The 26077-nt window shown below is 33.1% G+C and overlaps 1 protein-coding gene and 1 pseudogene across 1 annotated transcript; both read right to left on the bottom strand.

Moving 5' to 3' along the window:
• Window positions 1-2420: 2420 nt before the first annotated feature.
• Window positions 2421-11499, bottom strand: LOC107814736 (uncharacterized; annotated as a pseudogene).
• Window positions 11500-13793: 2294 nt separating this feature from the next.
• LOC142179568 (uncharacterized) lies at window positions 13794-15889 on the bottom strand. The gene has a single exon (XM_075250347.1). It carries the CDS (start codon window positions 15766-15768, stop codon window positions 14614-14616), a length of 1155 nt encoding a protein of 384 aa, XP_075106448.1. The 5' UTR covers window positions 15769-15889; the 3' UTR covers window positions 13794-14613.
• Window positions 15890-26077: the final 10188 nt, after the last annotated feature.

The following is a 26077-nucleotide window of genomic DNA, read 5'->3' as shown; positions in this document are numbered from 1 at the left end:
ATATGGGGATTTGGAGGGCATGATGGTCCCTATGTCTATCATTTTCGTCAATTGTCTCTGAAGCTCGGTGAGTTCGGGTTGTGACATTTTGTAAGGTGCCAGGGTGGGTGGCTTTGCGCTCGGCACTAACTCAAATTCATGGTGCAAAGTGTGCCTAAGTGGTAGTTGCTTTGGCATGTCTTGTGGCATGACATCTTCAAACTCTAGTAGTAACTCCTTCACGGGTTCATAAATGGGACCCGAGGAACGTTCTATATCTTCAATGCAGAGGGTTGCCAGGAACGTAGGTTCATATCTTTTGACCCCCTTCTTCAACTGCAAGACCGAAATATTCTCAACGGCTATCTTCATGGGCATGCACGGGATAATGAAGGGCTTGGTCCCGTTGGCTCCCATCATCAGTAACATGCTAGCATACGGTACAAGCATGGTGTTGGTTTGCCTCAGGAATTCCAATCTAACTATTAACTCGAAGTCATCTATGATCACCACGCGTAGGTTGAATTTTCCTTTGTAAGGTCCAAGCTTCACTGGTACCTCTTTGGCTATCTCACCCACTGACTGAGGAGGTGAGTTGATAGCTTTGACACTACCTCTGCCCTTTCCTACAACTAGACCAAGGCGCTCCACCTGAGCCGAGGCTAAGTAGTTGTGGGTAGCACATGTGTCTATCATCGCCCGAATGAGTTTGCCATTTACCTTCATCTCGACGAATATTAAGGTCCTCTTTTGTTTAGGATGAGTCCTCTCATCCGCCTTCTTTTTTCCTTTTTTGGTGCTTGGGTAGGGGTCCTTCTTCTTACGGATACCAGCACTGGTTCCCGCTAAGGCTTTAGAAATGGAGCCAACAATTGCATTAAAGGAACCTACTGGTTCGGTCTGGTCTGCATCGTCTGTGTCGCCATCCGTCCCATCAGTAAAAGCTAGATGGGCGTTCATCTATGCATGTGGACACTCATTATTCCAATGTGGTCCGCCGCAATGACGGCATCCTGAAGGGGGCTTTCTCCCACGGTCATGGTTGTTTGATGCAGCACTATTGCTGCCTCAGGAAGGAGCCTTAGATTTGGTTGCACTCCGATCTCCCCCACTTCTGCTAGGGCCACCATTGCTAGGCTGGCCCCCTTTGAATCCCGCTCGGGCAGGTGGTTGAGGCCTATCCTTCCGAGCTTCCACTTGATAGTCCCCAAGGCATTCAACCGCTTGGATCTCCTTGGGTAGGGTATCTACCCTCTGTATTTGCAGCTCCATACGGGCATAAGGTTTCAACCCTTCTAGGAAGGTGAATAGCTTGTCTTTGTCCCTCATGTCATGTATGTTTAGCATGAGCGCGAAGAATTTCCACACGTAGTCCTACACTAATTTGGTCTGGCGGAGCTCTCATAGCTTTCTCCTTGTATTATATTCAACATTTTCGGGGAAGAACTATAGGCGTATGGCAGCCTTTAGTACTGCCCATGTCTCGAGAGCATCTTCACCGACCCTGATGGCTTCGTACTTCACCCGCCACCAGAGTTTAGCATCACCCTGAAGATACATGGCAACAGTTGCTACCTTCTTACCTTTTTGTAGGCCCCCAACATCATCGAAGTACTATTCGATGTCAAAGATGAAGTTTTCCACTTCCATGGCATTGCTAGCTCCACTATACGACTTTGGCTCAAGAATTTTCAGTTTTTGTGTCGTGGAAGCGGGGTTCACAGCGCCACGATTTGGTTTCCACCTCCTCGAAGCAGGACCTGTAAAGCAGCATCGACAACATTGAGCTTGTCTGTCAAGTCATCAATAGTTTGTTGCATGGCAGTCACCCTGCCTGTCTCTTGTGCCCTTTAAGCTAAATCCTCGGGATGCTCTTGTTAGAGTCCCTCGAATTTGACAAAAATTTCGACTGCCTCTCTCAGAGTTTGTCGGTCTCCCTCGGAGTCGCGACTGATATTTTCTATGACAACTTCGTCCTGGAGCACCCTGCGGTCCAGGTCGTCCAACCTTTGCACTAGGTTGGTTCTTAGTTCAGGCACCATATCCATGATGAGCCGTAATCCGTCAACCGTCTATTCAATTGCCGCAATGCGGTCCCCATGATTCACCATGGTCAGAAATGGTGGTAATGACAATTCGTTCCCTCGTTTGATGTCGAACCTGGCTCTGATACTAACTGTTACACGGCGTCTTCCTGAGATTCCTTGGAAGGGCGACATAAGGCTAAGCAACTGATGTTAGTGCAGTTACTGTCCGCCAACTGAGGTCCCCTTCGTACGCTAGACGAGATTGTCAGTACCGTACGGGAAAACTAATGTCAAGAGCAATTGAGAGAACAAAAATGAGAGTTGAGAATGAGAGAAAGCTTGATTGCATTAATGAAAGCTATTACAAAAAGACAACGCGGTGTCGAGGGGGAGAGACACCAGTACAGAGAATCGTTTGCTTGCTAGAAATTTTTGAATGCTTGATCCCCCCTAATAATGCTTAAAAAATAAACGAAAGCTACAATACTAGACTTGATTAAGCTAGAGAAATATAATGGAAGTACATGAAATAAAACTACTCTATATTTACAATGAAAAGGACTTAGTTTTCTACAAGGTATAAATAGGTCCGTTGTTAGCAGTATTGTCTTTGACATCACGGTCTGCGCGCGCGACGCTATTGGCATCTGCCTGCGGCGGGGCGCTGGCGAGGGATATCGGTGGGACGACAGAGACACATGCACGCTTGTCACTTGGCGCGGCCAAGACCACGAGGCCGTCCGTGACGCTAGGCATTGAGAGGCTTGCTAGGATGCCACGGGACGCGCCCAAGGGGACATGGGGCATGGCTGGAAAGCCGCCCATGACATGCGCGTTGCGAGGCAAAACGCAAGGTGAACCATCTCACTGCAACCCTCGCGTCGCGAGCTCAAACGCGAGGAAGTCTAGCCGCCTCGCGCTGTAATGCGTCACACATTCTCGAGTTAGGCAAAGCCTTGTGAACTGAAACTTTTTACTCTTCCACATAAGGCTTATTTCATGTGCTGCTTTGTCTAATTTCAAATAATCAAAGCTTGATGCACAATTCCAAGCTTTGTCCAACTGCCTCTCTTAATTTTTATTTGTTTTCTTTTGTCTTCAATTGCATGGAAATAATCATGAACCATTTTTGTAGTGCATAAAATACACATAAAATCTCTATTTTGCTCCCAATTTCATCTTCAACGTACCTACACATAAAATAAACTCAATTAAGCACATATATATTATAATTTAACATTAAAGCCCCTAAATGTAAGGTAAGTAATGCACTATATATTTATAGCCAAACATCAGACGATCACATAGATATTGATCTAACCGGATTACTAATGTCCAAATTAATAATCTTATGCTCAAGAACAAAATTTAGATTAAATTATAAGAAATTTTACTCTCATTATCATGATCTCAATCACGATGACAAGTCTCAAAATTTAATTAAAGACCTTATCAAATTAATCAAGCAATTAATAATAATGATAAAAGAATATCAAATGCCATATATATTTTATATGAAATAACGTTCACAAAAATATGTTCAAACCATCAAATATGAGATTGGATCTAGGACATATCTAATATATTCCTAATATCAACCTTTTACAAGTAATTGTTCTTCTAATTAATCATCTACCCAAAAACTTGAATTATCATAATTTGTTTGTATTCGAGTTATATATAGTGATAATAAAAATATTTCAAACATTATACTAATCAATGTAGTTTAACCGGTAATAATATGTTACTTACTCTTACCATGCTAACATTTAATTTAGATAAAATGCATAAGTTCCTCCCTAAACTCGTTCAGATAATTCGGTTGAACACTAAGTGAATTATTTTTTGGCAAAAAAATAAAAAGATTTTTTTTTATAAGGGCATAAATAACAAAAATAAATAAATAGAAAGAAACCAAACTCTTTCTCCTTCCTCCTCACCACCTCATCCCCCCCCCCCCCCAACACACACACTTCTTCGTTTCTTTTTCTCATCATAGATCCAATATTCTTAATACCTTTTTTGCTTCACAACTCAATTTAATTCCCTTCCATGATTCCATAACAAACACTTTTAAATCCACCGTTTCAATGTACGTATCTTTATCTAATACTCATAATTTCTATTACTATGGTCTCTTTATCTAATACTCAAGTTTCAAAGACAATAAATTTTAATTTTTCTCAATCACTCGAGATTTGGTTTCCAAAGAATACAACTTTCATTCAAAATCCGTTAGCATTGGCAGAAAAAATTACCTAACAACATTGACAGATATTGGGTGGAAAAATTCCTCGAGCTAGCTTTTTTATTTTTGTCTCAGTCAATCTTCAACCTCTTTTATTCATCTCTCACCCTAGTTTTCTTTCTCTTGGCATCTTTGTCAAATACCGTTATCATTATTCAATCAAGATGAAACTCAAGATTTTGGTATGAACTGTGAAGTGCTACAGTGACCAGAGAAGTAAAAATTTGGGAAAGGGATTACAGAAAAAAGTGAAAACGGAATGAAAATAGAAATAATTTAAAAATGGAAAACGTAAAATTAAATGATGACATGGTAATGGTGTGGCAAAATTATAGGGAGAATGTAAATCACCTCCTACTATGCAACGGATTGTATATGCATAAAGGGGTATTAATTTCACTCTACATAATAATAACGGGTACATGAACACTCGTAGAGTTTGTTCAATCGAATTATTCGTACAAGTTTAGGGGGAATTTTATGTATTTTGCCTTTAATTTAAGTTATTTGCATTGATAGTATAAATTTTTTTGCACTATCAGCATAATTTAAACACGTGTTACTAGTTTTTCGAGTTATCAATAATGCTTATTGCCAATCATTACATGTAATAAACGTTTAAGCTAGCACATGATTGAGTAAATATTTCTAGAACATTGCTGCATCGAACTTAATTAAACTCTACTTACTATAGACAGTTACTTGTAATTAGATTATACGTAACATGTAGTGTTCGTGAAAAAGTTTGCACTGTTAGTTTATAAATTATAAGATAAATCCTTTACTTAAACATGTAATCTACCTTGTGCAGACGCGTTTAAGAGGATGGATGTTTTCCAGAGGAATTAAGGCAAGATTTAAAGGGATTGATTGCCACTCATCTCAGTACTAAAGGAGAAGGCATAGTAGTGTCTAAATGGATATCAATCCGCACTGGCTCGTCAAACATTGCGACATCCTATCCGCAAAAACTTGCCAAAGTATTCCTTAAGGGGTGGGAATCTATACTCAAAGATCTCGCATTAATCGAATTTGATAAACTGCAACGCATTTACAACGAAGAAATACGTCAAGTTCTGAAGTAAGTTCTGTTCTTTCCCATTGCTTTAACTATATATCTTCTCGAAAAAGCATTTTTTTAGTACAATGTAACATGAATTCTTACATCCTACTATGTAGTGATCAGCCTGGTCACGTGTGTCTCTTTGTCATATTAGATGGAGGAAGGAACTTAATTTCTCGGACTCAAGACTTAAATGGTATATGTGGTCCGTGGGAGCTGTGCCGGGTCCAACAATGTCCAAGGAACGAATGGAGCCAGTTAAACCAATCTCTCTTGTCTACTTAGTCGATGATATGTTTGATATTTATGGTACTCTCGACGAACTCGTTCTGTTCACAGAAGCTGTCAACGGGTAGGTACAATCTGAAAACTTTATATTTTAGGGTGTGTTTGGTATTACGAAGGAAAACATTTTCCCGAAAATATTTTTTAATTTTTCCACGTTTGATTGGCTTAAATATTTTGGAAAACATACATTTTCCAAAACTCCTTCTCAATCTTCCCCACCCTATTCCCCCATCTCACACCCCCGACACCCACCCACCAAACCCCACCTTACCCCCTCTCAACAAAAAGGCTTTTTTTTTAAAATTTTAATTTTTTTTGTCACCACCCACCCTGCTACCCCTCCCCCGCAAAAAAAAAATTAACTTTTTTTTTGTAATTTCAAATTTCTGTTTTTTTCATTCTTCTGCATCCCCCTCCCCACCAAAAAAGAATTTACTTTTTATTTTTTTGCAATTTCAAATTAACCCCCTAACACCCCCCCCCCCCCCCCACACACACACACACACACACACATAAAAAAAGTTTTTTTTTACCTTTTTTTTAATTTCTATTTTTTCGTTTTTCTGCACCCCCTCCCTCCCTCCGAAAAAAAAATATTTTTTTTATTTATATATTTTCAATTTTAGTTTTTTCATCTTTCAGTTTACAGGTTCGAAATTTTACAAGTTATGAGTTCGGAGGTTTATGTGTTTGGAAGTTTACGGGTTTGAAAATTATAAAGTTTACGGGTTCAAAAGTTCGCGGTTTTGCGTAAAAAGTAAAGCAGCACGTTAGTTCCTTTGGGTTGTATCAGTTTTTAGAGACTTGGGGAAGGGGAGGGGTAGGGGTGGGGGGAGGGGTGAGGAGAGTTGCATAAAAAATATTTTCCTAAAAAAATATTTTCTACTGTCTAACCAAACATTAGAAAATATCTTCCACTCACCAACCAAACAAGGGAAAATAAGTGATAAAACTGCTCATTTTCCATGAAAACATTTTCTAGGAAAATATTTTCTATGAAAAACATTTTCCTTCGTACCAAACACACCCTTAACGTCCGTTTGTTTTAGATTAACAAGATTTCATTTAGCTAATAAATTTAAAATACAAATAAAAAGTATTTCTCCCTCCGTTAGATGGGAAATCTCTGCTATCGAGCAACTACCAAACTAAATGAGGATGTGCTTCATGACTTTATATGAGACAACAGAGCATATTGGTCTTGTGGTGTATAAAGAGCATTGGTCGAAGGGGTGCACATAGGTCGGGTTGGTTCGGATTTTTCAATTACCAAACCAAACCAATTGTATCGGGTTATTAAATCTAAAGACCAAACCAATTGTGTCGGGTTATTAAATCTAAAGAGCAAACCAATAAAAGTCGGGATTTTTTCGGGTTTTTTTTATAAAGTCTTCATAGCACAAAATATAGAATTTATGCTCCAAATATTTCTTTAATCATTGTAAGACGAAACTATATAAGGTATTTTTCAATAAAATAACATTAATATGAGATGAGTCATGGCATTGTACTAAAATATTCAACAATCAAGATAATAAAATCGCATAAAATAAATATTATTAATAAGCCATAATGAAAACAAACACAATTTAAAATTACTAAGTTGCTAAAATAAATACGACTAATAAGTACTAATTATTTACATGACTAAATATTAAAAGAAAAATAAGTTATGTATTTTATCTAAACCATGGGAAAACTAAAAAATAGATATTTAACACTTTTTTCAGTCATAGTACTATTGAATTGAATGTCTTTTATTAGCATTAGTATTGATTTAATTTTGGTTTAGGATTTATTTGATTTATTACAATTTAAATTTATTGGAGCATCCAAAATTATAAGTGCAAGCTTGAAATAATACGTTAAAAGATAAAACTATGAAAAAGCTTAAGAAATATTTATAAACTACACTACAATAAATATTCCGATGTATTAAACATATTTAAAGCTTCTATATATATATAATGTCGGTTGGTTTGGTTTCGGTTTGACTTTTTTCAGTTAAAACCAAACCAAACCAATTATGGTTGGGTTTTTTTTCTAACACCAAACCATAGTCAGGTTTTTTTTCTCGGTTTGACTCGGATTATCGGATTGGTGCGGTTTGTCGGTTTCATTTGTACACCCCTAGGTCGAACCATACTGACCACTTGAGAAAAGCTGTATGTTTTTGACAAACTTGTAGTAGTACTAATTACTAAAGTATTTGTAAAAATACCACTTTATTTAAGCTGATCTATTTAAAATTATCGTAGTGGGCAAGTTTGCACGATGCATGTCTGGAGGAAGCTAAATGGTTTAATTTTGGAGATATGCCAGCAGCAGATAGGAGTAGTTAAAGAATGGGATAGTATGTTCAGGGGTGCCTATGGTGCTTATCAACCTTTACTTTCTCTTGGGGCATGGAGCAGCAACTAAATATTCTTCAAATGTCTTGGCTAATGTACAAGGCATGATATCTTCCATTGCCCAAATTCTTCGCCTTCTAGATGACCTCGGGAATGCTCAGGTAAAAAGATAATGGTTTTCAATTTCAAATGATTGTTTTTCTTTTTACCTACTATACCCCTAAAGGATCAACAATAGTTCTTCACTTACCTCCACTGTAACTTGAACCTTGGATCTACTGATTACCTCCACTGATTCTCAAGTTCAGTGGCGTATGCGAGATTTTGTTAGTGGAATCGATCTATTGTCCCAATTGACTTGTAAGTGAAGTCTAGAGTTATAGTATTAGTTTTGAAACTTTACTTCCTGTATTGAAACTTAATTTATGTTAATTTTTAACTGGTGTTGGCCTGTTGTATATGTGTATAGTATTTTCTGGAAAAATGTTACTCACACACCCATATGTAAGGAAATCTTTTTGCCAAGCGTTGTCACATGGCACCCTTTCTAAAGGGTGTCTTTATCACTGATGATTAAGTGGAGGTGTGTCACCAAGCCAGGGAAAGGTTAACCATCAAATTATATTCTCCAATTTTTCTTCTAATTCCTAGTTTTAATTGTTCTGTAGGACAAGCAGCAAGAAGGGAGTGATGGATCGTATATAGAGTACTTGATGAAAGAACAACATGGCTTAACTACTGAAGATGCAAGGCAACATGTTATTGACATGGTTTCAAACATATGGAAAAATCTTAACAAACAATGCCTATCACCAACTCCAATTCCATTCTCCTTTCAAAAGACATGTCTCAATGTAGCCAGAACGGTTCCTATGATGTACATATATGATGAGAATCATCACCTTCCTGTTCTAGAAGATCGTATAAGGATAATATTTTGTGACAAAGATGTGGAGACTCACGATTATGCACATAATTGAGTTCTTTGGCAACATGAAAAATCATATCTATAATTCAAGGATAAAAAGATGGTCAAGCGCAAGGGTATCTTTTACCTTAAGTATAGCACGAAATTAAGATAATGCATATGGTTTTTACTTTAGTTTTACTCAAATCCATAATGCTTAGGGATATGCCTTATCTATTCTAGTTAGATGTGTAGAGGTATTAGTCAAGTCCCTTCCACTTTGTCTATTTCCCTTTTGCCTATAATTTTCGGCAACCCAAGTTACCAATTCAAAAAAAAAAAAAAAAAAAAAAAAAAAATCGGCAACCTATTGGTGATTGTTTAAAAATAAAGTTGAATGTATTAAGTCAACAGACTTCTCATATATGTTGATGATGAAAGTGTGAATTGACGGAAATCCTCAGAATTTCAAATCTTCTTTCATAGCAGATTAAAAGGTATTATTATTGTTGCATTGAAGTTAATAATGACATAGACCTACAGTGAGATTTGAGTTTATACTGCTGAAAGTTTTATGGCTAACCCTTCAACCTACTACGGTTGACCTATTGTACTGAGTGTATTGTTTTTTAGTCAGTCCAATTGAACTGGGTGTATTACAATCTTCTTTTATTTTTCACAATCGAAAATCTTAAGAGAGCCAACTGGGCACGATTTGAAGCTCGATAAAATTAGCATTCCACTTTGCTATTTTTGCCCGTGGCAGAGTTCGAACTTGTGACGCGAGCCTAAACACACACATCATACGTTGTGTTCTTGCTACTGAACCAAAACCGGGGAGCCTGGGTTTTCTTATAAATCTTTTGCCTCTAATATAGGTGCCTATGGTGCTAACACTAATTATCTTTCCTTTAGTTATAATGCTCCTACCAACAGTGCTAACATTATCAGCTGATCTGGAAGCTTTCATATCATTGATATACCTCAAGCCCAGGATAAGATTCTTTAGCATGGTTAATTAAGACTGGCAAATTCGTTTTGATATATTCTGCAGTTAACATAACAATGGACCTAAATAGCTAATAGCAAAACTTTTATACGTTCAGTTGAAGCATTCCTCAGAACTTATACTCTTATTAAATCATGAGGGCAGTTTATACAACAACAACAACCCAGTATAATCCCACTTAGTGGGGTCTGGGGAGGGTAGTGTGTACGCAGACCTTACCCCTACCCCAGGGTAGAGAGACTGTTTCCAAATAGACCCCCGGCATCCTTCCTACATTCAATTGAAGCATTCCTCAGAACTTATACTCTTAAATCATGAGGGCTATTCATAAACACATTAATAAATCCTAAAAACATAGTTCAGCAAGAACAGTAGTACACATAAAAGCGCATAACTATTGAAGCAAAGGAAACAAAAGCTTATACCGGAATCGCTTATATGATTTGGCCAAGTTCACCAGCTCCTTTGCGGCTTTCCGCTATCGAAGACATCAACCAGGTCATCAACTACCCTCTGCATTGTTGCATTATGAACTGTAACTTTTGAGTCCATAGATTTCTTACACAAGTCAAGTGCAAAATCAAGATCATCCTTGTCACAAGCAAAATGAATGAGCATCCCAAATGTTGCATTATCCGGATAACGCTCATTTTCCGCCATTTTCTCATTCCATCTTTTCGCCTCCTCCAAGTTCCTATCACCCACAAACATTTTGATTATCGTGTTATAACTCAAAGCATTGGGGATGATGTCTTTCTTCCCCATCTCCTCAAACAACCCAATCGCCTCGTTAACCTGGTTATTCGCAACTAAACCTCGTAATCTGATGTTGTAACTCCACAAGTCAGCAACAATGTTTTTCTTTTGCATCACTACCCACAAATCCTCTGCTTCAGAAAATTTTTTACAATCATGATACGCGTTCAAAAGCGTATTGAAAGTCACTTTATCAGGTTTAATCCCCTGATTTTCCATCTCCTCCATTACACTGACAGCAGAATCCAAAGAACCAGCTTTACATAATGCCTTAATCAAGGTATTATAGGACACTACATCACGCTCAATCGATAACTCCTCAGGTAATTCCTGAAACAACTCTCTCACAGTGTCGTACTTTTCTGCCCTAACGCAGGCTTCTAAAAGGGCATTGAAAGCGTAAACAGTTCGTTGACATTTTAAGTTTGGCATTTCGTCGAACAATTTACGGGCATGTTCATACATTTTTGCTTGGCCGTATAAGAGTATGAGGCGGGAGACAAATAACTCATTGTTAATTTCTGGGTATTGTTTTTGGTGCTCAAGAATGTCTTCGATAGCGGAAGAATTATTGTCAAGGCGGCGAATGGCGGTTTGATAGTTGGAGTTATGGCGTCGGAATTGAGGGGATTCCGACGATTTTTTGAAGTTGTTAATTATAGTTTGGAGTTCTTGTTTTTCGGTAAGTTTAGGTGTGAGCTTGGTGGATTTTAAGAAGGTTGTTTTGGGCTTGTCAGTTTTAAGCTTGATGGTTACTTTTTGATTCTCCGTAAAGATGCCGTAAAGCCGGCGATAAAGGGAAGAAGAAGACATGTGAAATGTCGCTAGATTAGAATTTCGTAGTTGAGGTTTAAACCAATTAGGAAAGTGGGCTTGCTCTATATGAAGCCCGGTCCAGAATATGGTCTAAATGATCCCGTCTTATCCCTTACTTTTTCGAGAAACATTTCAGAATTAGCTATTTGTAGCTACCATTTACTATATTACTTTCTATAATTATGTTTTTAGATTTTTTTAGAGTGTATTCGTATTTAAGCTACTATATTCATGAATAAAATAACATTTCTAGGCGTGAAACAAGGGATTAAAGGTAGACAGAATTTTGTATTCGACTATATTCATGGCGTGAAACATGAGATTACAGCTGGACAGTTTATTGTATTCGACTGTACTCACGGCGTGAAACAAGGGATTACACTATTTTTAAACGGAAAGTGAATCAATTAACATAATAGACTCCTAATATAACTCAACAAACTCAATTATAACAGACAAATTTTGTATTTCCAGTTATAAAAAGATTCTCAACCGAAAAATACCCCCAAAACATAGTAATCTTCAGAGAAATTATATAATACATCTAAATACATAAATTATATTAATTAAAAAAAATATATATGAATACATTCATGGAATATAACGAGACAGTGAATACAATGAAATACATAGAATACAGCGGGATACATTGAAATACAATGAAAAAAGACAATGAATACAATGAAATACATAGAATACAGCGAGATACATTGAAATACAATGAAAAAAAGATAATGAATACATTGAAATACAGCGAGATACATTGAAATATATTAATAGAAAATACAAGTTCCATTACAGCGAGAAAATATCTGTCAAAATCTTTCCTTCTTCCATTGCTTTTTCAAGAGCAATTGTCTGTAAATGGCGACAATTTCACTGTCTTTTGTTTGACTGTGTCGACTTTGTGTACTCTTTTAGTAAATAAGAAGATTAGACCTGAGAGAGAAATTTCACGACTTCTTCTCTTTCTCCAGCGAGATTAAAATTCGACTGTGAATGAGATTGGGTGGCTGAGGGCGGCAGTATCAATGAATAACGACCACGGTAGAAATGGTGACGGTGGCAATTGCTCCAGCGTTCGGCAGATGAGAAGATATCAAGAAGTAGAGAGAGAGGGAGAATATATACGGGGTAGGGGATAGGAGAAATTTGAGGGGATATGAGAGAGAAAAATAGTACAAAACTTATTTTATGGCTTAAGAATAGAAGGCGATCATAAATAAATATTTGGGTATAAAAAATCAAAAATTAAGGAGGTTAAAAATTTGTCAATTCCTATTATATATTGTCACACGGTGTCAATTTCTCCTAAATTTGATCCAGTCTTATCCCTTACTTTTTCACTAGTCACAACTCCCCTTCTAAATGGCCAAAAACTACCTTGGTATGACAACAAAATGTTTGCAATTATATTATAGGGTTAATTCTTCATTGTATTATAATATAATAATATAATTTAATTTAAATTTCAACTATAAAAATTAAAAGGAGTCAAAGAATCAAGTCTGAACATAACAAAATTTATAGGAGAATTCAGTTCGTGTTGGTTTATTGCCCTTCAGTTTATTTTTTTTCATGTTAACTATATTCTATATGTATGTGAGTGTTGTGTAAGTATATTTTGGTTTGCATCTGTCCATTGTTTGGGTTAGGGCATCTTTTTGTGAAGTGTCTTTTCATTTATTTTGATTATTGATTAATAATTTCTTGGAACTTAACTGACAATTTTAAAGTTTTGTCAACAACTAACCTCTTCTGTTTGCAAAATAAAGTCGACTTTCTTGAATATTATGAAATTTTACGTAATATTGATATATTGTCTTGTAAACACTTACACATCATCGTATAAAAAGTGTTAGCAAATTTAATAAAATTTTAGGTTCTAATTTAGATTGTAGAAAACTTCTTTGGAAAAAATATTGAAAAGGATAAAGGGATGGGTTAGGATGGCTGTTTTGAGGCCCTTTGAAAGTGGCGGAGCTGATGCAAACGGCCGTTTTCCTCCATTACTCGTTGACAAACTATAGGTATGAATTCTCAAGTCCTATTTCAAGGAAACATATTATAATAACATACTTTTAAAATTAAGGATTCAATACTATTAATTCAATTAAGAGATATATATAAGGGATATGAAATGTTGCAAATTTGAAAAAAAAAAAAGTATTCATGTAATTTTCTAAAAGCAGTGGTAACTTATTTAAATAAGTATTAAATAAGTTGTATTTTGTGTAAATTCCTCATTTTTTCACATGCGGGTTAGAACGCCAAATGGTAAAAGAATAATCTCAGGGAAAACCCACAATATCCTCTTGTTTATTTTGAAGCCAAAAATAGAGAGGTCAATGAAAAATCATAAGCACCCATTAAACAAATAAAATATCAACAAAGGAAGCAAAACAATTGGCCAGATTACAAAACTATAGAAGATTCGTTTGACACATGAACAAGCTCGGAAGGTTGTTTATATTGGTCAGGGGCTGGTGCTGTCCCATACTGCTTAGTTGCAATTAGACTTTTCCTTAACATGAAGACTACCTTCGTGATCAACCATCCTGGCTCCTGCTATCCCATTTTTGTCCATCTATTGTGATCTTCACATTTACCAAAACATCTACATTGTATGGGAAAATCACGCTGCCTTGGGGGCCATAATATTCTGTCCTTTTCCGATAATAAATCTTCTATTTCACATATGCATACATAAATGGAAATCTACGAGTCACCTTCGAGAAAGATGCCTTATTCGATGACAACTCGAGGAATACGAACCTTCCAACGGTTAATTACATGTCCTGGTAGAGTGTGAAAATCGAATCAGCATGTATGAAGTAATAAGTTTTTTGATACATAAACAGCTTTGCACCTGACTGAAAGAGCATCATCAGTAACAAGCAGAACATAGCAAACATGCTTCTTTCCGTGTTGTAAGTATAGTTTCCTTTGGCAAACTGGAACCAATAGAATATCCAAGCTATTTACTACTAGGTCAAGCCAATTATAGGAACCATAACAGTCAAAATGTAACATACTTAACGGAAATGCAACAAGCTAAATTTTCTATAGAGCACCCAAGCATTCCTCAGACCTTTTATCAACTTCATCTTTAAGGCAAGATCAAGCTTGTCAAGTAAGCGATCAAAAGATTAAAACATAGTTGAAACAACTAGTTATGCAAAGGCAAGGAAAGCTCATACTGGAAGCTCTTACAAGACTTGGCCAACTTAACCAGCTCTTTTGTATTTTCAATCTTAGAATGCTCAACCAAGCCATCGACAACCCTCTGCATTAAACAATTATAAATAGCTTTGAATGATTTGATTGCTTTCTTGCACAAGTGCTGTGCAACATCAAAATTATTGGCATCACAAGCCAAAGTAATAAGCATCGTAAATGTTGCATAATCCGGAAGGCATCCATTTTGCATCATCTTCTCATACCACATTTTAGCCTCCTCTAGATTCCTCTCAGCAACACACATTTTTATCATGGCATTGTAACTGAATGTGTCCGGTTTGAAACCCTTGTTAACAATCTCCTCGAAGAACTGAATCGCTTCTGAAACCTCATTAGCTTTAACCAAACCATTTAATTTAATATTATAACTATAAAGGTCAGGGACTATATGTCTCTTTTCCATCACAGCCCACAAATTTTCAGCTTCAGAAAACCTTTTACTTTTATGAAATGCGTTTAATAACGTATTACAAGTCACAATATTCGGCTTGATCTCATGCTTTTCCATCTCATCCATAAAATACACGGCAGAATCCAATGAACCAGCCTTACATAATGCCTTAATGGCAGTGTTATAGGACACTAGATCAGGCTCAATTGACAATTTCTGGGGCAATTCGCGAAATAACCCGCCAATTTTATCATATCTCTCTGACTTAAGACATGCCTCCAAAAGGGCATTGAAGGAAAAGACAGTGCGCGGACATTTTAATTGAGGCATTTCGTCGAACAGCTTACGGGCATTATCATACATTTTGGCTTTGCCATAAAGAAGAATAAGACGGGCGACAAAGTACTCATTACGAATATCTGGGCAGTGTTTTTGATGCTCGATAATATCTTCAATGCCGGAGAAATGGTTGGCGTCGGCAAGTTGGCGAACGGTAATTTCATAATGGAAGCGTTGGCGTCGAAATTTGGGGCATTCCGATGATCTTTTAAAATAATCTACAATTGCTTGGGGTGTGCGACAGTTGGGTCTTGAAGAAGTAATGGTGGCTTTTGTTGTTGTGATATCTATAATTTTGGTGGGTGCAGTGTTGTTTCCGGCGAGGAGACGGCGGAGAGGTGAAGAAGTAGACATCTGATTCGCTGATTTTGGCGCTGAGTACCACTTCGCCAGATTGATCTACAATGTTACCATTTCTTACCTTATGTTTATCAACGTAAGTATTGCATCCGGTAGTATTTTTATGTAACTAATCTTAGTGTACGCGCGTGGCGTGTGTATATCATTATATAAATATTATATTAAAATTATGTTTAAATTATAAATTATTTAGTGATAGCTTTGTAAGTGATAATATTGGACCTGAATAGGTAACTCGAAGAAGTAAGAAACTTTGTCGCATAAAAAGTCATCCATCATCATAGTCACTTTAAACTTTGTCTCAGTTTTATAATTTTGTTGCTTCAATTTCACAAGTTATCAAATTATTCCCTTTTAGTTTAGCTAAGACACATAAGCCCTTGAATACTTAAGAGTTTTTGTGCAAATATTTTTGGAAAGTTATACTCAAGTTCATCCGAGAATACACAAACATGATCAACTACACTTTTATTATTATGTAATTATGGGAAGTGGTCTAACTAAACGACACATGACAAGTGTAAATTAAAAAATAATGGTCTATAATGTAAATACCGGGTGTGAGAACCTTTAGTAAATAATGGCACAAATGAGCCAATAGTGTACGATCAGTGGCATGAATATATCTCATTTTTAACGGGTGGCATAGATATGCCATTTTTTAAAGTTTGATAACATATTTGAGTCTTTTTCCATAACTCTAAATTGAAAATTGAATTTTTTGATCTTTAAAATTTGTGAATAAGAGGTGGTGCTATAGCTCAAAAAAGAAAATTGATAAAATAAAAATATAAAGCCTAAAAATAACTAATGTTAGTTAATATTTTAGAACAAGTTATTGTTTGTTAGGATGAATGCAAAGATAAAAAATAATTAATAACAACTCATTTAGGATATATTTTGTCCCTACTGTTTCATCATTGTTATGTCAAGTTAGCAATTTTATCAATCTGAATATTAATACTATATTAAGAATTTTTTCAACTTAAAAAATAATTCTTTTTATATGATAAATTTAAAAAGAATTGAGAGTTATATTTCCAAAGGGTACAAATAAATATCTTCCTAACATTTTACTTTTAAATCTTTGTTTTATAGAATTATGTGTGTCATTGACTTTTATCAACCATGCCTTTTCTCTCTTTTATCAATTTTTAATTTTTATTATTGAATATAATTTTCTAATATCATACAAAAAATAGATGAACAAAAAAAAAACATTATTTAAGTAGAAGACTAAAAGTTATAAATGAATAAACGACATGTTTGTTTTAGACTACTCTTTCCAAGTATTCAAATAGATGACTCTAAAATTTGTACTCAGAATTAATTATTGTGTTTCACCTAAATAAAATTTATTTATTTACTAAAATTGTGATGTTATTAAAATTAAAGAATACAAGCTGAATGATATAGACATGATGTTTATTATTTTTGAACCTAACCTAAGTCAAAGAAACTAAGCCTAAACAAATAACAAAGCAAATTAATTGTGAAGTAAAAAATAACTTGATTGTAAATTTTCTAAATATTAAAAGTTCTTATATAATTAAATAAGGAAAGACTTAGTAATCTAAATTTTAGTATTTTAAAGTGTTAAATATTTGGAAAATAATAAATGACTATTCCTAAATATTAGGAAAATGATCAAATTACTATTTTATCCAATATGAACTCTATTTTAAAAGGGTAAAAAAGATGAACTACATTTCGCCAAGGGCTTTCGTACTTTTAATATAACTAGTCATAGAGTACGCGCGTTGCGCGTGCACTCTATTTTAATAGGTGCTAAAATTTTAAAAATCATATGATTATTAGTATTAGAAAATATGATTGAGTCATAAAAAAGTTTAAGAAAAAATATAAAATTATAAAGTTGGTAAATATTGAATTTTAATCGATTATAATCTCCTGTGTCTTTCTTTTATAGAGTATTGATTTGACATGGAACCATAAACTCATATCATGAAACCATAAAATCATATTTAATTTTATGATTATGTATGTCCCTTAACTGCTATAAGGATTTGTATGCTTCAGTTGTGATTTTTTTGTGAAAACAAATAGGAGAATATTGCATGCTTAAATTTTTAATAATTTTTCGATATGGAGGAGCTTCTTTGTCTGTGACATTGAAGGAATTATAGGTATATTATATAGTTCAAATAAGGTCTATGAAAAACGAGCACGTTACCAGAGATATAGCATGTACAATGGTTATCCTTAAATCTCATACCTGAGAGAGGCAATAGCGTGAGTGGATTCTGGCGTCGACCCTACCTTATGAGTCTTCGGACTATAACAGTTCCGATGATAGGCTAACATATCCCTGCGATAGAGATTATATTCATGCCCTTTTTAAAACATGGGCAATATAACACTTGTAAGACTTTCATCAAGGCTATATTGACAGTTTGCATTTTATATATATATAAACATGTACATTACAAAATAATAATCAGAACACTTACGTACAAGTATGCCTGATAAAATAAATAGAAAATGACTATTAAAGTAAATACAAGATAAAAAGAACATAAAAATAAAAACTTATCTAACATATGCTTGAAGATTGGATTAAGACCAGCCAAGGGCGTCTCTTCCATAAAGCAACTGCTTTAGGCTCCACATTTATGGAGGCCCCATTTTTTGTTACACCTAATAGGTTATGTATACATTTAAAAATAATCTGTGAAGTGAAAAAGTTTGATTTCTTTCTTTAACAAATATAGAGAAGAAGGATTTGCAACTGCTATGATTTTTGCAAAGGAAATTGCACTTGAAATAAATATTGAACCCGAATTTCGTATGAAACGTGTGATGTATAAGAAGTAACAATTTGATGAGGATGTTGATAATGAAATCTCCACATCTTTCGATAAGTCCTTTAGAGGACGGGTTATTCACATTTCATTTGATGGTCATAGGCAAATTGAAAGTTAAGCAATGGGATTCCCCGGGGAAAAAATAGAGATGTCTCCTATGTTAACCATTGATTACTTTTATATAGTATACAAGGCTAATTTTTCACTTCAAAATATATTTGAACAATTCGAAGCATATGAAAATATTTTTGGTTTTCCATTTAGTGGTAAAAACTAAGATCACTAGATGATGAAAATTTGAAAAAATATTATCTTTAATCTTGAATGTTCCTTAAAGCATAATAATCAATTCTATATTGATGGTTTAGATTTATTTTTTTGAATTAAAAGTATTAAGGAAAATAGTACAATTAGAAAATAGTAGTTTAATTGATACACTCAATCAAATAAAAAGATTTAATTCTTTTCCAAATTCCTATATTGCTTATGGAATAATGTTAATAACTCATGTTACCATTGCTTCAGTGGAAAGAAGTTTTCAAAAATTAAAATTGATAAAATCTTACTTAAGTTCAACAATGTCTCAAAAGAGGTTAAATGGATTGGCTATATTGTCAATTGAGAAAGACTTATTAGGAGAAATTAATTATAAAAACTTATTAATAATTTTGCATCTAAAAAAAAGCTAGAAAAATAGATTTAAAAAATTAAGGCCCCTTATAAAATTTGGCTTTAGGCAACAAAATTAGTTGGGTCGCCCCTGAGACCAGCTAAAAAATATCGGCTCAGTGAGCCGAAGAAGAAGAATCAAGTTGTTGAATTGTAGGCGAGCTGAATTTTTTTTTGATAAGTTAAGTAACGATTTTATGAATAAGTCAAAAACAAATTTTATTGCGCAGAAGTAAAAAACTAAAATCGCTTTTAAATAAAATATGTCTCACTTTAGTTCCTCAACTGACGCAATGTAGAAAGTACTCTCTCCGAGTTTGATGTGCAGCAACTGAACGGCGAGGCCAAGAAGCTTTCACTGTGAAACTTTCATATTTACCAGTATGGTTCTCTAACCGGGAACAAGCTTTTAAAGGACCTCTTCCATGAAATAAATCAAATTATCCCCCAAACGAATTCCTTCTTTAACTTTGAAACCTAATTTTTAGACAGTTCAAGGAAGGAAAAAAAATATAAAAGGTAAAGTATAATTGATTTTAAGACCTAAATATTAGAATATCATATTTAGTTCAAGTAAGAAAACATTTAGTAACTAAAATTTTAATTGATCTCTAAGTCCTAAATATTAGGAAAATAATTGAATAACTAACATTTTATATTTTCTTTTTAGTAATTTAATATTGTAAGAATTAGTGATAATATTCATTTTAACTGTCTCACAAGATATTTATTTATAGTTCTTAGAGCTGTCAAAATGGGTTTGGCCCATGAGGCCAGTCCAACCCAGCCCGCTACTTGGGTAGGGCTGAGTTGAGATTGTTTTAACCAATTTAAAATTGAGGCTTATAAGCCCGGCCCAAATCACATCGCTGACCCTTGAGGCTTGACCGAGGCTGGGCCCGGGCTGACCCGTGGGCCAAAAATTAATTAAATTCATATTTAAATATTTTAAAAAAAGTAAAAACTAAAAAAATATTAACTATAATCCATATTTTCCACCCTTAGAATTCTCATTTATCCTTCCATATCAACTAAAATTTATATTTTTGATATGCATGTAGTATGACAAGATTAATTTTTCTTTTGCTTAATTTAACAACGAACTAGAAAAGTTTTAAGTGGCCAATAGTAATTTTTTCAAAAGAAATATTATTTTAAGTGTCCAATGATCAATTTAGTTACTTTAATATATTATTAATTATTAAATTGCTCTTCAGTATAGAAAAAGGTCAAGTTTTAATACCTAAAGAAAATTGAAAAACACTAGCAAATTTCGTGAATTTTAAAAATTTCATGGACTATAATGATAAAATCAACAAATAATGTTAAACCTATTAAAAAACCTTTAACATATAAACTCATCGAAGTTCTGCCTGAATCTAAGGAAAGTGTAAGAAAAGTATTAAAAAAAGATATTATGTAACGTTAAAAAAAAAAAGAACTAGAGATATAGAGAATTTGCATTTCAATTACGAGATTCCTTATCAAATATCAAGATTCTTGTACACTCTAAATAAACAGAAGTCGTTCATACGATTAAAAGATTATGCCACGAAAAAATATCTAAAAATTTGAAGAAATATTTTTTTCTAAAAAAGTTGAAGGGCCGGCCCGCCCTAGCCCGCGGCCCTCTTAAGGCTGGGTTGGGTTGACCGTTTTAAGGCCCATATAGATGGAGGGCTAGCCCGTCCTAGCCCACCAAATTTAAAGCCCACGAAGCTTGGGCTGGGTTGGGCTGGGCTAGCCCATTTTGACAGCTCTAATAGTTCTTTTAGACTTTTTATTGGAGTGCAATTGTTTTCCTTAGAATCTAATATAAAATCATCCTCGGCAGTTTTGTATTTTCAAGATTTAGTGTCATTTTATATGTCTATAGCAATTTTTCATTATTCAAATTCACAGATTTTATCTTAGGTTCCACAATGATTACTTATTAGTCTTTGTTCTAAACCAAATATAAACTAAACGTGTATGAACTGGAGTTATAATTTTGTTACATAGTTTGAATAAATAATAAATTTATATAAGGTAAGAATTTAATTGATATTAAGTCCTAAATATTAGGTCTTCTTACATAGTTTAACAAAGGAACAATTAGATAGTGTAAAAATTTAATTGATTTTGAAATTCTAAATATTCGAAAAATAATAAAATGACTATTTTGTTCACTGTGAATGTTATTTTTAAAGGGCAAAAAAGATGAAGACATTTCGCTAAGGGTCTTCGTGCTTTTAATATAAAATATAGATATAGATATAGATAGATAGATAGATAGATAGACAGACAGATAGATATAGATTTTTGTATAAATAGATTTTTACTTTACATGCGATTCTTTGTTTTTAATTTGTGATGTGAATAGATTTTTGAAATGAATTTAATTTCACATAATAGTCTAAAAAATATTTGTATATCAGTGTAATCTAACTTGTCTCATAGTTACGTGTCTAATTTTCACATTACTAATTCTGTTTATTATCAATAATTATTTGTAGTTATTTTTTCAATAGCTTGATAGAGTAAATTCTTTTACACCATCAGTACTTTGACATAAATTCTTTTTATCTTAAATTTGAACTCCTTTTGTCTTTAGACTTGCTAATAAATGCAAGGTGAAAAGAATGAAAGCGGAAAAATAACATGTAGTATTTGGAACAAATTAAGTTGTAGTTTTTAACGAAAAAGAGTAACAATCAGGGCTAAAAATCCCTCATTTTCTTGGTTAACCCACAAAATAGCGATATCGTGTTTTATGATAAACCTTGATTACCAAGTGGAACATGCCATGTAAATATTCTGAAAATGGATAGTGAAGTCAAAGATATACCGGTTAAAGTACAGAATACATGCTTGGAATAACATAAACTTTTTCTAACACAAAATTAGGTTGTACTTAAGATATTATTCTTGTCGGCAGTGAAAAAGTGAAAGCAGAATTAAAATTCTGCTTTATTCAAATTGATAAATGATTGTGTGGAATCTCTTACACTAGAACTGAAACTAGTATCACCTGATTTGGGATTCCTGGTGGCTTGATAGTGTTATTCAGTTGAACAATGACCTAATCATGGCCGACGAGGCATTTGCTAAAGTTTATAAGTGTTTAGTCCATGAATTTGATCACTAGTTGGTCAAATTCATCTATACTATATTAAAATCGCGAAGGCCCTTAGCGAAATATCGTTCACTTTTTTTACCCTCTTAAAATATAGTTTATACTAAACAAAATAATCATTTAATTATTTTCCTAAAATTGAGTTATTTAAAATCAACTAAAATTATGGCTATTAAATCTTTCCTTATTTGAATAATGTAGGAATTCCTAATATTTAGGAAATTAAAATTATTGAGTAAAATTATACTTACAAAAATACTTTTCTTAGCAATAATTTTGCAAAGTAAACTATATTAAAAGTTGAACTTTTAAGTTAATTATTTAAAACACGTAATATTAACCATATTAAAAGTTATATTAGATGTTAAACTCTTTGCATTATACAAGACTTCTTAGATCAACTAATATTGTTTTTTTTGTGATTTTTTAAACATGAGTATTTTTTAGGAGTTTGAAATTTTAAAATATTTTGATCATTAACTCTTTCTTTATTTGAACTAAGTAAAAACCACTAATATGTACCAACTCAAAATATATGTAAATCCCTAGCCCAACATTTTGAACTTTATAATATTTCTAATATACTACTTATCAAGTTAACCCATTCATACCAATCACTCAATTTTCTCTTCCTCCTTTATAATATCCGGTGATGAAAAGTTAATGATGTAAAGGTTAAACCTCAATGTCTTTAAAATTGTATTCTTCCCAAACTCATGAAAAAAAAAAGGAATATGAAGATTTGTCCAAAACGAGAATTTACTAACACAACTTTAAAGTTACATGATAATTTTATTACATTAATAATCTTGAACTTATAGTAAAAAATATTTCAGATTTTAAACGAGAAATACAAGATGCGGTCAATAAGAGTCAATTGCACTAATAATTTTGAAAATATAACTGTCCAAAGTAAAATATTATATCGATATTTTACCCTTTGAAAATAATTTTTTATTGAACAAAATTATAATTACAGTTAAATATAAAATTTTGGATGAGTTCATACTAAGAATTTGAATAAAAATAAATTACTTTTTAAAAAACAAATAATTAAGTTCTTAGAACTAATAGTAAAATAAATTCAATTCACTTCTTTTTAAAACTATTCATATACAAAAATTTATTTTTCAAGTTGATAAAACTCATATGGTACATATATTTTAATTTTCATAAGAAAGATACCGGCGAAAAGAAAAATTAGAGATAGAGAAAAGTTGATTATATCAAGTTGGTTAAGTGCAAATTTGAAGCGATAAGGATAAAATATTAAAAGACAAAATGTATTCTAAATGAGTTGTATTTTTTCTTCATTCATTATTATAAAGAGTGACAACTCTCTATATTTTTTATATATTATTTCTTGTAAAATATTAACTCACTATTGGCGGAGCAAACGAGAAAACAAGAATAATAAGGCATTCGATGACTTATGTGATGACATATTACTTTTTTCTATTTTTTATTTTACAACCCAGACATATTATGTACTATATATAAGAAAGATAGAGAGAGATGTTTTTCCAAAATCGTATATTTATGAATATAGGATACACGCGCAAAATGCGTGCTCTAAGACTAGTTAACTGAAAAGTTCAGATAGTGTTGAAGTAAGTAGAATGATAACCATGCATATCTACGAGCAATGGCAGACCCAAAATTTTATACAAGCGGGTTCATAAAAAAAAATAACAAAAGGTATTAGTATAAGTAGTGTTGGCCTGTTGGGTATGACAAGCATATAAGGTTTGATCACTTTTTTTCTTTTTAAAACAATCTAAAAACAAAGTCATTTTAAAATCTGCGCTCTGTTGTTTTAACAAAGTGAAAAATACTTTTAAAAAGATATAAAAAAAATTATATTTTTTTATTTTAGCAGTTTATCTTAATTTAATAAATTTTACTTCAAGAAATTCAGTTTAAAAAAATATTACTAGCTTTAAGATATTCATATAAAATCTAGAATGTTTCTTGTTTTTATGTTATAAGTTGTTATTTCTAAACAAAAGAGAATAACAAAAATTATAAATACTAAATTAGTTCCAATAATTAGTGAAAAAGAGTTATATACCAAATCCAAAAATTTAGTATAAACAAATAGACATTTCAGCATAGACTAAAATTATTTAAACTAACAAATAAATAATTTGAAAATATATACTTGCATTTTAATCAAATTTTAAGAAAGAATCAAAATTCACTTTGTAAATAGGTTTAATTTTGTAAAGCAAATTAAACTAAAAAGAATTAAAATTCACTTTGTAGATAGGTTTAATTTTTTAAAGCAAATTAAACTATAGAATAGTTATTATTGATTTCAAGAATTCAAGCAAAGAAAATAAAGTAAAATAGTAAAATGACAAAGGAGAGGACATGAGAGTGTAAATTCAGAAGAGAAAATCATCTTTGCCTTATGGTATGTAACTCTTTCCGCTACACGCTAAAAATTAAATTTGATTCTTTCTTAAAATTTGACTAAATTGCAAGTATATATTTTCAAATTAAACTAAAAAGAATTAAAATTCACTTTGCAGATAGGTTTAATTTTTTAAAGCAAATTAAACTATAGAATAATTATTATTGATTTCAATCAAAGAAAATAAAGTAAAATAGTAAAATGACAAAGGAGAGGACGTGAGAGTGTAAATTCAGAAGAGAAAATCGTCTTTGCCTTACGGTATGTAACTCTTTCCGCTACACGCTAAAAATTAAATTGGACTAAGAGCCGAGTGGATTCGAATACAGTACCGCCCATTTGTTTGAACCCGTTGTACCAACTCGACAGAGAGCGCAAGTGCAACAAGCGGGTTCAATTTATAATTTCTATAAACAACTTCTTTGTTTTAAATATAATTTATTTATTATATGCACAGTATAATTTTTCAACGAAGCGGGTTCAACTTCACTACGTAGGTCCGCCCTTGTCTGAAAGCAGTAACGGATGAATCTGGAAACCAAAACGCATGGATTCTCAAAACTCCTAGCATTCGAGGTTGTATTTGTTAGGAATAGTCATTGTAACGTATTAAGTTCAAATTAAAACAGATTTAAATTTCTCATTTGTTATTATGATTAAATTTGTGTAATTATATGTCTAACTTTGAAATTTGTAGGTATTTACATTCGTCTGTTTAATTTGAACTACATAGGGCCAAACACCAAGCATGCCCATTATTAAGAGTTGGGAAATTTTCGTCCTTATACCATTTAGGAAATTATATTACCAAATATGTTCATAGTTTGCATATTACCGCTATGCTAATAGTATTTCTTCAAAATATAGACAATTCACTAAATAAGGAATCATTGTAGTTGTGGGCTTTGTTATTTAGGCGCGCTAATATTGGGGAATTAAATATTCTTCCAGATATTTTAAAATGCAAATCGCGCATTAATATTATCGGTTGTTTCGATCCAAAATTTAGCGACTCTGTTTTTGCGATACATTGTGTTTCAACATTTTTTCTAATTTCACAAATCAAAAAACGACTAAATCTTCTACTCCCTCTGTTCCAGTTTATGTGAACCTATTTCCTTTTTGGTATGTTCCAAAAAGAATGATTCCTTTCTAAATTTGGTAACAATTTAGCTTTAACTTACAATTCTACCCTTAATGAGATGCTTTTATAACCACACAAATACTCTGGGCCCTTTTCGACTTGGTTAGGACCACAAATTCCAAAAGTCTTCATTT

The sequence above is a fragment of the Nicotiana tabacum genome, chromosome 3 (assembly GCF_000715075.1).
Source record: "Nicotiana tabacum cultivar K326 chromosome 3, ASM71507v2, whole genome shotgun sequence".
In the NCBI taxonomy this organism is placed as follows: Eukaryota; Viridiplantae; Streptophyta; class Magnoliopsida; order Solanales; family Solanaceae; genus Nicotiana; species Nicotiana tabacum.
Note: the sequence above shows the minus strand (reverse complement) of the source record. Positions and strands in the feature narration are given on the sequence as shown.

Coding starts and splice junctions, on each gene's coding strand:
- LOC142179568 (XM_075250347.1), bottom strand. CDS start 15,768: ATGTCTACTTCTTCACCTCTCCGCCGTCTCCTCGCCGGAAACAACACT.